General features: G+C 48.0%; 2 protein-coding genes across 2 annotated transcripts; both read left to right on the top strand.

The window, feature by feature from the left end:
* Positions 1-678: 678 nt before the first annotated feature.
* On the top strand, positions 679-2,740 carry H6S33_008395 (uncharacterized protein; the record flags this gene model as incomplete). The annotated part of the gene is made up of 7 exons (XM_044839738.1): positions 679-730; positions 786-799; positions 858-888; positions 954-1,004; positions 1,061-1,774; positions 1,827-2,156; positions 2,211-2,740. The coding sequence occupies 7 exons, from the start codon at positions 679-681 to the stop codon at positions 2,738-2,740; spliced, it is 1,722 nt and encodes a 573-aa protein (XP_044687940.1).
* A 2,314-nt stretch (positions 2,741-5,054) lies between these two features.
* Positions 5,055-7,163, top strand: H6S33_008394 (uncharacterized protein; the record flags this gene model as incomplete). The annotated part of the gene is made up of 3 exons (XM_044839737.1): positions 5,055-5,498; positions 6,400-6,538; positions 6,607-7,163. 3 exons carry the CDS (start codon positions 5,055-5,057, stop codon positions 7,161-7,163), a joined length of 1,140 nt encoding a protein of 379 aa, XP_044687939.1.
* Positions 7,164-12,820: the final 5,657 nt, after the last annotated feature.

Genomic DNA, 12,820 nt, shown 5'->3' with positions numbered 1-12,820 from the left:
GCGCGATGAAAAAAAAAACGAGTGTTGGGGAGTATTCTGCAGAACGGGGAAGTGTGGGTCAAAGGGACAAATGGCGAAAGCACACGAACAGCAGGTCTGTAAGGGGACAGACCAAGTGAAAAGAACGGTTGGGAACGTTAAATTATCAGAAAAGGGACGAAAGTACTCTTAGCCCAAGCCCGGACCCCTATCTAGAGTAACAAGTAAAACCTAGCTTGATAGCAACGTAGCTCTAATTGACGCTAGCTGCTGCAGGGGTAGAACATTTCTCATTTAGAAGGTTACCCGGCCCGGTGACATACAATACCGACCAAACATGGATAATGAGGCTCTAGCCTAGGAACATGTGCACGCAGGTAGAGTATATTCAGTTACAGTGCACACGGCTAGGGGGATTTAAACGAGAAGGTCTGGAAGCTTCTATCCTTATCTGTGGCGATAAGCTACGTATTTAAGAGATGCCCATGCAACCACTCTGGGCGCATGTGCTTTTGTGGGCTGAGCTTGATGTGAGCTCTCGTAGATTCAACACTGTATTTCGTCTCAATAAACCATCACCATCCCTATCTTTGTCTTCATCATCGTCATCTGCTTCTTTGTCTTTGTTCTTGCTGCGACAATCATCCATCCGTCTGTCTGTTTATTCAAACATCTGTTGGTCAATTCACACATTACACCATGGCAAATACTGAGCGTCCCGTTGAGCTCTATGTCTATGATCTATCTCAAGGTGAGCTCATCAAATATCCAGGTGCACCGCATAATAGAGCTGACCTCGTTATTAGGGATGGCTAGACAGGTATGTTCTTCGCCTGTTCAGTTCAAATGCTGTTAGTACAGTACTAACAGGCACATAGTTCTCTCTCGGACTCCTGGGAACTTTCATAGGTAAGTTCTTCTATGCCGGGAGGATGGATATCCTAACGGGGGAGCTAATTATCAACATTTTACAGATGCCATTTACCATACCAGCATAGTCCTTGGGGGTCGTGAGTACTATTATGGTCTGTCAACCTCCATCCAATGATCTATATGGAACAGCCCACTAAAGCCCATACAGGCCAGGGAATTCAGTTTTCCCATCCCGGGAGGACCCATCACGGAAACCCCATGGAGAAGATTCATCTCGGTGTAACTTCTCTCACGGATGAGATCTTCCTCGAATACCTCGATTCTCTCAAACCAATATACAGCCCTGAAGCCTACGACCTTTTTCAGCACAACTGCAACAACTTTACAAATGACGTTGCACAATTTCTCTGCGGTCGTGGCATTCCCGACCACATCGTCTCGCTTCCGCAGACTGTACTAAATACACCTTTCGGTCAAATGCTAAAGCCGCAATTAGAGCAAGCCATGCGCCCAATTACAACCGCGCCAACCCCACATGCGGCTTATACTCAAGCATCAAGAGACGCAGGCCAGCGCCCAGGGGCCTCTAAAGTTATTACTGCAAATTCACTTGCAGCATTGGAGAAGGCACTATCGTCCGCAGAAGCTTCGTGTGCCGTGGTATTCTTCACATCTTCTACATGCGGACCGTGTAGAAGTATATATCCGCGCTATGAGGAATTGGCCGCCGATGCGGGAAGTAGAGCGAAGCTCATCAAGTGTGATATTGGAGCTGCACCTGATGCAGCATTGAGATATGAAATTAGTAGCACTCCAACATTTGTGACCTTCCTAAAGGGCGAGAAAGTCGAGGAGTGGGTAGGGGCAAGCGAAAGAGATTTGCAGCAACGTGTGGACACTCTCTTGAGAATGGCTTATCCTCGTAAGTGTCTTTTCGCGGTTTATTCTAGAAATAAACTAAACTCTTGGTTTAGCCCACCCGCACACGGATATCAAGCTCCCCATTACATTAAGTACTCCCATGAAGCCGATAACATTCACTAAGGTCCCCCCTCTCGGTAAAGTCACCGAAAAGCTTGGGGATACTGGCAAAAATCCCATTATAAAATCTATCTGTGACTTTATCGCAACTCGGAATAACAGCGGCGCCGTTGAAGCTCATCTTCCAAATCTTTCAAATGTCGCAACCTTCCTCTCAGAATCCTTCGAAGGACTTCCCGCGGATAAACTATTCCCTCTTGTTGATCTCTTTCGTGTTATTCTTTCAGATGTGCGAGTTTCTGGTTGGTTTGCTGAGGAAAAGAGTACGTATATTCCTTCACAGTCTATCACTCGATCTAACCGAACGAAAACTTTAGACACAGCTACCATCAAAACTATGCTGTCTTATGCCAAAACCCAAGATATTCCCTACTCTCTACGCCTAGTCACTCTTCAAGCCTCCTGTAATCTTTTTAGTTCTCCATTATTCGCTGCACACCTCACATCGCCCACTCTTTTGTCAGACCTCGTAAATTTGATCACCACCTCCTTGCTCGATCGCACCCATACTCCATGCCGTGTCGCCGCTTCCTCACTCGTATTCAACTTGGCTACATATGCCCAGAAGCAGCGCTCAGTGTACAATGAGGAAGTCCTCGGAGGAGTGAGCGTAGATATCCTAGCCAGTGTAGTCGAAGCTCTCAAAGCGGAGAAGGACAGTAAAGAGGTAGTTAAGGGTCTTGTGCTAAGTCTTGCACTCATGTGCTACTGCGTCCCGCTTGACGGGGAGGTAAAAGACTTTTTGCAGGCTCTTGAGGCGGGTGCTATCGTCAGGTCAAAGTGTGGAGGAGCGGGATTGGGCGAGAAGGGACTTTGCGAGGAGGTTGCTCGCCTTTTGGAGGCCTAGTCTGGGGGAATAGATGGGTAGCAGTTAGGTTGCATATACATGTAGCATACCAGCCGCAGTGATATCTTTACATCGTGGCCTGTGCTTGTTAGAGCGTTTGTGGTTCGGAATACAATCAGATTTTTGTTTCGTTTTCAATCAGCTACACTCATACCAGCGCTGGTGTTCTCCGGACATGGAAGTATGTGTGCTTTCGCGAGCGCTGTCACGAACATCGTAGTTGAGACAAAGCCTCTGCTGCCGTTGACATTTAAAGTATGGGATAGAACGACGACAGAAAGCCGGAGAGAGAGATACTCAGCATACTCAGCCCCCACTTCTGACCCAGGGCGTGCACGGAATAGGGCTTCTTCAACCACTCACAAATTGTCCTCCGCTGGCAGTGGGACACTTGACTCGCCGACCCGTCATTGCCTAACATCTGCCTTTCCTTCCCAACCACAGTGGCCGTGACCGTGACCGTGACAGTGGTTAGCATCGCCTAGGGTAGAGTAAAGGCTGCTAAGCTGCGCGATAATGTCATCCGATAGCGTGGTTAGGTGGGTGTAGTATACCTCCCAGGCCCGGGGAAGATATTCTTGTTGATGAAAGCAAAGAGCTGTTGCGAGGAAGTATGCAAAAGGAAGGTTGGGGGGTACGTGATGAGCAATAAACCCTATATCCGGCCCCGACCATGGGGGGAGAAGGGGATCAAATAATGAGCGAGAAGCTAAGATAGTTCAATCTGCGGTTGTAGGCCGACCAGAGAGAGCTCTGATCGATACTTTCACACATACCCCACTAGGCCCTCAGGCCCACGGGTGGCCAATAAGATCCAAAAGAAAAAAGAAAGAAAAAATAAATAGGCAATAAATTTACAAAAAGTAATTCTGTGGCCATATACCCTTCGCGGGGGTACCTACCCAATACAGTACTGCAATATAATGGGCTACGTTTCCCGGTATATAATATACACCCCACAGACACTCCCACCCCCGGGATTGAACCCATGACCTACTGATGGTCATGGGGACTCAACCCACTCGGTGTTCGTGTAAGACGAGCTGTCTACCCCTAGACTACACTCGTCCACACAATGTTTAGTGCGCCGGAAGTAATACTTAAGGGAGATGGATAAGAGGTGCTAGGGAAACCTAACCCTGCCATGACAATCTGCCGCGAAGTGTGTGCATTGTGACCCGCACGTGGCTGGCCACCCGGTTGTATATTAGTAGCATTTTGGCAACTTGACCCGGCAGCCAAGCCCATCATCTGCCCTTACTACTCGCCCATTTTGCGGCAGTCAAACTAGAAGGCCCAGGAGTGCAGCCACAGCAACATGGCGCAGCGGAAGCGCGCCGGGCTCATAACCCGGAGGTCCCACGATCGAAACGTGGTGGTGCTAGCATTTTATATTTTTTTGGTGTGTTCTGAGGGTATGGGAAGGAACACACGGTGTGTAGTTTTATGAGGGAGAATTTGAGTGTGTTTAATTGTCGAGACTGTAGGGGGTTTCTTTGGGGGGAGAGGGGGGTCTCGATGTGGGCTATCGAAGTAATGCGACGCAGAACTTCCCCCTAACTTTTTCTGAGCAGTATGAGTGATATTAGGGAAATTTGGTTATAGAGAAGATTATAGTGACGATTTAGTTCTACAGCAAATATCTGTCTGTATATAAATCTCAAACGCAGCCTCTCTTTTCACGGGCAAGCAAAGGCATGGACAATACGTATGAGGCAGAGGCACCTCGAGGCACACGTCTCTAATCGCCTCGAGCAGCCTCGTGAACCACCTTAGCTATAGGCGAACCAGCGCTGTTCCTTGCCCATGTACACGTACACGGTACAGGGACGCCTTCCCACGTATTATCGTACGGCATACGGAACTATCAGCTCCGTACACTCTAACTGTGGACTTATGGGAGCAATAGGTGACGCGACAATCTGTCCTCAATCATGCCGTATAAAGCTAGAAACTCTGGTAGACTTGCCAATACAGCCGTCTATTTTCTCATCCAATGGTGTGATCTTGAGTGTTACAGTCATTGGAAAACAAGATCACAGCACTAACGAATCCCATGAAAAAACACTCTAGAGAATTATGGAACTATGCATCTGTTTCCTTCTATTTTACTCGGGGGCGCATCGAGGGTTACTAACCGGATCCTTTATAAATTTATTTCCATCTTGGGCTTGCATATATGCAGTCCTGTTTTCATGAAATTGTCATCATTGACATATCGAGTGATAGCTTGTGATCCATTGACAGGTCCATTAGCCCTTCCATTAACACATTCCTAAACCTGTACTCTACCTTAGTATGTTCTGGCATAAAGATGCCTGTTCTACGGGAGGGCCGGGCCATTATCATGGCCGTTCTCGTGCCTAATTCCTGGTGCGGTTCTGCTGCTCAACATGGGTTAATAAGCTGTCTTGGCGGTGTGGGTGAGTATATTAGTGATCATCGCGACTTCGTGACTTCACGACTTCGCATGATACCCCACGGCGAGGGGTATCATGGTCCTGGTCCACCTCCTCCTACCACGAGGGCACTGCCCGCGGTCTATAAGTTGCGACGGCGCCCGCGCAGCCCAAAATTTGCACACACACTGATGCTCAACCCCAACGACAACGCGCCTGATATCATGAACTGCGATACCACAACCAGCCCCGAAGAGCTCAACTGGGCGCCTGATATGATGGACTGCGATACCACAACCAGCTCCGAAGAGCCCAACTGGGAAGAGACGTGGGCAGCGCTGGAGACTGGTTCTACGCAGGTGCTAACTAAGAACCTCTCTCTGAGTACACAAGTCGCTATACAAGCCTTCTGGTATTGGTTTAAAAGGTAATGTACATGTCATGCATCCACCATGCGCCCACCGGCCCAATGCGAAGACCGTCTCCATCAGTCTACGGTACAGGGGTTCTACAAAACGCTTCAGATGGTGTACTTTAAATATACACAGATGCAACTTCCAAGAGCGACAAATGATGCCGTAAACACGGTGAGTATATCATCTCCCCAGCGAGTTGATACCTAACTAATACTTCGGAGTATATCACCGACGATCTTACCTCAGAATTTAAGCTTATATTGGAAGCCAAAGACAATGCAACATGCTGCGTCACTGATTTGTACAACCTTTTGTACTATCATTGGTGCCAAGATACAGAAAGTACATATCACGGGCGTTACCGAGCTCAGATGGCCTTATTGATGCAGCTAATTGCGTACACGTCCTCTCGCCCGGGCTCTATTATCGAGTCTCCCTGCTATAAAGGCCAGAGTTAAGTATTGAAATATAAGAATATGAATCTTTCTTTATTAAGAAATGACGGTGAAGGCGGCCTAATTCTGGTCCTTGAAGTGACCACTACGTTTCTCAAAGGGAAGAGAAACAAGCGGGAACCGTAAGTCCACCCCAACGCATTCCGCTCACAGCGTACTGACGTTTTCAAATAAGTGTGACGTACGTTCTTTATGAGAGGCGAGATAATCCAATATTTTGTCCTATCATAAACTTCCTTGCTTTGGCATTCGCGGACAATGCATTTATGGTGGACGGGATAAAGAGACCGGAAGATCTGTATAGTCTCAATATTCCCAACTTCAAAGAAACGTTGAAGATCAGATGGAAGGAGGAAATGATGGAGAAGCCGGTGTTTTGATGACAACAGGGTGATCAGATTTGCCCCACAACGCTGCTGGTGTATTCGGATCTAAATCAATACCTAAAACGACTAGGCGTGCTAGCTGGATATCCACAAAAACTCACCACATACGTATTGCGCAGAGGGGCTGCAAACGCTGTCGATTGTACGACCCCCCCCCCCTCCCGGTGCCAAAGTTGAAGATGAGAGTCTAACAAACCGCCGTGATCATAGGCCCTGAGGTGACGGACGTGCAGAGAAATCAGATCATGGGTCACGCAAGGGCGGACGTCTTTCGGAAGCATTATCTGCACTCAACCGTGAAAGTAGATACACAGAGCGCGTATTTGGGGACTGTCAGCCGCGCCGACCTCATTAGGAATATTGGCTTAATGAGTGCAAATAGAGACCCCCGGGCTCCTGTCAGGCTTAAGCCTGGGTTCAAACTTGACAATCATCCGGAGATCGCCGCTCTCAAAGCTGAGAGAGATCGCATGGGGCGGAGTCTACGCGCAGAATATGGCATGCTCAAGGCGTCCGAATCAGCATTTCCAGCGGGCCATGAGGCATATATAGCTGCTAAGCGAAAGCTCAATGCATGTAAGGTTAGCATAAAACGCGCCGAATTGGAACAGTCAAGAAAGACCTTCTTTGAGAGAGATGATCATGAAGAAATTCAGCATCAACTACGTGGTGCAGAGGCCTCAATGTTCACTTATACCGAGCCTAAGCTATGCCCATTGAGAACTTTGGTCGCTACATATCACAAGGGCGGTAGCGATATCTCATGAGCAGATGCCTTGCGCTCCCTGACTGATATTTGCCTTCAAAAGCCTACTGTCCATCGCAGCGCGGCATGTAAAGCTCCGATGGATAACACGACATCTGGGACTCGTCTATGTCCTTTTTGTGTCTTTGATAAGCAAACACAACAAGCAGATAGAGAGCACGAGTTTCACTCTGTTGGGACACTCAGAAAGCACATCTCCAGAAGGCATGCCGAGCCAACTACATCCACCAAGCCGATCGGGTGTCCTTTCGATCAATGTGTGGACGAGTTAGACGATGGTGAACACCTGAAAAGTCATCTGTCAGTATCTCATGGTCTCCAGTTATATACGTAATAATTTTTAATGTGGGGTGACTCCCGTCTGTTTTCCTTTTTTCTTTTTTGTTACAAAGCCACACTTCCTCTCCATCTTGTCTCTACATATCTATGCCGCCACGGATACTTGATTCCATTTGTTGATTTCCAATTTGTTGCGCGGTCGCATTCACGGTCTCATTTGTTTCAGTTTTCATATCACTCAGGGCATAGGCCAGTTAAAGGTTTCGGCTTTTCCGCTCATTATAGATATTTCATTCTACGTATTGCGCGTTGTTCTATGAATAAACATATCATGCCTCCAAACCAAATCACCATTAACCTCCCTGTCGATCTCATCCCCGGCCTGTAACAAATAATCGTTCGCCAGTTTCTCTTCCAGTCGCACACATGGCAAATGTGGTGGATAGTAATAGGTCTCTGACACAAAAGCAGTCCCCGAGTGTGTTTGTGGAATTGTTTTCTGTGTCTTGTCCGTACAAAGAATACTGCGACGCGTTAACAAAAGCATGGAAATAGGGTTGATAGAGGTGAATACATGTTCCCGCCATTGACCGTAATATCTTTCGGGTCCCCGCCCAGAGTTTTAAGTATTAGATGAAAGTTTACGCCAATGTCATTTTTGCTACCAAATAGTGTAGCCACGTAACCACCATATTTGTGGAGATCCAGGCTCTTGAATCGAACGACGGGTATGAAGAGTTTTGTGGGTCCCATGATGTATCGCTCGTGGAGGCTAAACAGGACTTTCGCGACGGCCTGCTCGGAACAACGTTAACGGTGTGAAGGCAGCAGAGGGAGAGGAGGTAGGGTGTGTACGGAGGACATAAAAACCTCTCTATCCAGAAACTCGAAAGTAGTATACCCAAGGTCCCCACGTGTCTCGAGAGCGTGAACAAGATTGACAGAATTTACTGGAACTGTAATATGGGAACGTTGCAAAATTATGAGCGCACCGTCTTGGTTCAGTGCACTCAACACGGCGTTGGGATCAGCATCAAAATCAAGGGTATCGCCACAAATCGTGCGAATTTTTAAAGCCATGATAAAATGAAGGAACAATGTAAGGGTTGAGGTTGTAACGGAGCCATTTCAACTGTCTGGTGTATGAGTACACACAGGGCCCGGTTACATGCTGAGAGTTATTGTTAGAAGCCAGTTGCACGGTGATATGCAAGTACCGGCAGTGTGGTTAGCTACCAGCTGTTAGAGTAACTACATTCCGGGCGCTAGGAAGGGGATCTATTCATGGGAGCAACGACTGACGAGTCTATGTCTCGCCAGTGACTAGAAGACCGGCCAGAGTGAAGCTCTGATTGTCTGGTGATCCTCTACATCCTCGGAGCATTGTAAGTCCGCTGAAGGGCAGGGACTGTGCTAGGGAAGTCTACAATAAGCCAAAGGTCTACAGCAATGATTAAGCTTACACCTGAGTGGCAGCTCATTTATGCAGGCCCTCGGTTGTGTGACAACCAAGGCTGCAGGTGTTACAAATGCTTTGACTAAGGGTGGTTGCCTTGGATATCGGAAACACTTGCTGACGCTTAGAGAAAAGCGGGGTAGCGGTGGTATTGTTTCCGGCACCGAGGAAAGGCTCCACCGGAACTTAGTAAGGAGTTAGGAGCAGAGAATGAAGGCCTTCGGAGTATAAGTACTCAGGTTTATTCTTGCCCTTCAGTCCTGTTCTCTCCAGTCTTCATCAGAAAGAAAACCAAGTTCTTATCGGTAGCAGAGCCCTTAAAGATTATTGAGTTCTAGCGATAGTATCTTTGAATAATCTGCAACCTGATTGTCTATCTTACACGGCCGTCTCTATTCTATCCGATTCTATTTCTCTTAGAAAGGACCCCCGTTACAAGATCCTCCCTGACCACCTCAGGATCTGGGAGTTTCTCCGACCGATTATAACGTGGGTCTATGGACGAGAGACTATAGTGCCAAGGAATACAACCGAGGCAAGAACGTAGCAGAAGATATTCATAACTATAGACTATGGGGTAGCTCTGATTGATCTGGTAATCAAACTGAATCCTATGACGTAGCATAGAACAAGAATAATATTCATAGAGTAGAATACAGAGGTTGTGTAAACAAATAAGGAAAGAGAGAAAACAGATAAAAGCACGCCCCCTTATATATCCAACCATAGTCCAATGATGACTAATACCTCCGCGTAACAGAAACTGAAAGAACATAGCAGAAATCCTAATTACAAATCCTAATCTCACTGCACAATACCTCCTCTTCTCGTTCCAGTTTATCATCTAACCGAAATACATAGCTGCCGTTACACCCAAGCCCCACTACAAAACTACAACCACCAGATATAAGCGCCAATCGCAATAGCCATATAGCTTGGCCACGCGGCGGAATCGGAGTCGGTTTCATTGGTACGAAGATTTGGAGGTGGGTGAACGATGTGAGAGGTATTCGAACCGATGTCAGAGGTGTTCGAACCAACAGCACCGACACATGACACTACCGTCTCATTTGATGGGGGCCAGAATACACCAGTAGGAATATATTGCCAACAAATTGGTGTGGGATTCGGTGTTGCGCTGGGGGGGGGGGGGCTCTTGTGTCTGTTAATAGGGCAATGTAGCTTTGAGACGTATTCGAGAACAGCTGACCGCTCGCACAATTTGGCTCGGTAAGGTTCGCAAGAGTCTGCGCCGTAATAGTGGAATAAAAAGATGTTGTCCATGACGGGTGATATTCGGTGTATTTCTCAGGTACAGTTAAGGTCGTGGGGCTCCTGGTGGGGGACGGAGATTTGGTAACTGGAGATCAAATGACACTCCAAGCCCGAGCGAGCCAGTCAACTCAATCGCGTTTGAATATATGGTAAAGAAAAGGAGTGCAAGAGTGCAGAGTATGATCTATGCCATGATTGTATGGGTTGAGGAGGACGGTTTGGCGTGTGCAGAATACTATAGTGTTATAGCCAGAAAGGTGTGAGTGGCTTAATGAACTGCAATAGAAGAGGGGCAGGAGCGGGCCCTTAATATACAGACTCAAGTGGTTATACTCGAGGGGCCGCTTTCCTGGCCCATCCCCCGTCTTCATGGCCCTCCCATCTTGGTGGCCCATCCCATATTCATGCCCACCCTCATAGCAATCCGGAGATGGCTAGACCAAATGCTATTTATATGTACACCCAACCCTGTTATTCACCACTTAGCACTCGGTTTTTTTGAGAGGTAGGTAACCACCATAGCTTTTGAGAGTTTCCCTTCAGGCGCCATTTCGCCACCAGCAGTGCTGGAATTCATTCAGTGAACTTCCCTTTACTATGAAGTAAATCCAGACTCATGGCATGTATGGAAGAAGGCATAGGGATGGATGTATCAACTTTGGGAGAAAAATATAATTCCAATTTCTCTAGATTGGTTTGTTGATTCTTTGTAACGGCAATTAGGTAATTCTGGCTAGGTGATAAATTGGAACGAGGGAAGGAGGTATTGTGCAGTGGAGTTAGGATTTGTAATGGGAATTTCTATTATGTTCTTTTGGTTTCTGTTACGCGAAGGTATTAGTCATCGTTGGATTATGGATGGATATATAAGGGGGTGTTGTCTTGTGTTTTTGTCTGTTTTCCTTCTTCTCTTCTTTCCTTACGCAACCTCTGTATTCTACTTGCTCGCTAAGGCTCGCAAAGAACTCCCTGATATCAAACCTCGCTTTAAAAACATCTTATTTCATTCCTCTCGGTTTACCCTGGTATACCATACCAGGCTGAGCCACTTCGTCCCCGATCGTACGGTCGCGTTTGTTGTTCCTAGCGAAAGAAACACCACGAAAACTGGCTTCTAGCGAAGAATTCTCCAGCCTTGACCTCCCGAAAGGAAGGAAAAGAAACCTTTCCGAAACGTCACTCTACGCCGCCAGGAGAACTGGACATTCAATCATGTCGCAGCAAGCTTCGCTCCAGTCCTTTTTCACCCAGTCTTCCCAGCAAGGGACAGCCCCCTCGCGGGTCAGGAACACTCAGGTTCCCGACCCAACCCCATCCGGAGCTCAAGAACAGGAATTCTCCTCGACCTTTGCAACAGAATCCGACTACAACGACCCCTACCAACCGAGAATCGACTACCTCTACCCGAGCATTGTCCCCCAGGATACTCACACCTAGACGGACCTGAACTACATTACCTGGGCCATTAGACATGCCACCAGCCGAATCTGCCCACCCACCGACAGGATTGAAATCCTCGAAGAGCAAACGACCACACTCCGGAGAACGGTGGACACACTGAGGCACCAAATCGAGGCGCAAACAACTATGATCACCAGCATGCACTCGGCGATCCATCTTCTCCTCAACAAACAACCACAACCGCAGCAACCGCAGCAACCACAACAAAACCAACAACAGCAACAGCAGCAACAACAGCGAAAACCACAACAACCGCAGGGACAGAGAATGCCCCCTCCAGCGGTCCCCCAAACAGTTCCCCAAGCAGCGCCTCAGGCAGCTCCTCAGGCCCCCCCACCCGCACCCCCCCAACAAGCCCCTCCCCATGGATGGAAAGCAGGCACCTGGGCCGCCGTGGCCTCGGCACCCGGCCCTGCTCAAGGAAATTTCCAGGTCGTAGAGAGAAGAAAGAAGTCCGCAAAGCCAAAAGCGGACCCTCTCTTCAAGCCAGAATATACCAAAATCAACAGAGAAATCATTGTTGAAACCACTGCCCCATCCGACGTCAATCCCTCCGAGATCAGGACCCTAGTTAATGCAAGAATTCAGGACGAATCCTGCCACTTTATTTCAGCAAGGAGAACACCCAAGGACAACTTTATCGTGGAAACAAAGTTTGTAACCCCAGCAACAAAGGCAATGGAGTATGCCAAAGAAATTGAGGAGGCTCTCCTCACCCTACAAGTACCAGTCGCCACCATCCGGGCAAACTCCAAATGGTCAAAGTTCCTTATTCACGGAATCCCCACAACAGTCGGAGAAGGCGTCGAGGCAGGACAACTGGTAGCATCCGAAATTAGAAGCAACTATGGAGATAACTTCCAACTTGCCCAAGTTCCCCGCTGGATCTCCAGAGCAGAGACTCGAATGGAGAAAACCCACTCATCAATGGTTATCGCGCTCCCAGGACAAGTCACAATGGAAACACTAGGAGTTAAGTTCCTATCCCTCTTCAACCGAAGCTGCCAAATCGAGGCCTTCCTCCCAACCTTCCCAGACACCCAATGCGCGAAGTGCCTCGAATACGGCCACCGCCAGGAGAAATGCAAAAACAGTGGGAGATGCGGTCATTGTGCCGGAGATCATCTCACCAGCTTCCACCCATGCAATCAATGCCAGGGAGGATACAGATGCACCCACACCCCAAT

Source organism: Morchella sextelata (genome assembly GCF_020137385.1).
Source record: "Morchella sextelata strain SCLS chromosome Unknown scls_26, whole genome shotgun sequence".
Taxonomy (NCBI): domain Eukaryota; kingdom Fungi; phylum Ascomycota; class Pezizomycetes; order Pezizales; family Morchellaceae; genus Morchella; species Morchella sextelata.
This window is presented reverse-complemented; position numbering and strand designations above follow the sequence as displayed.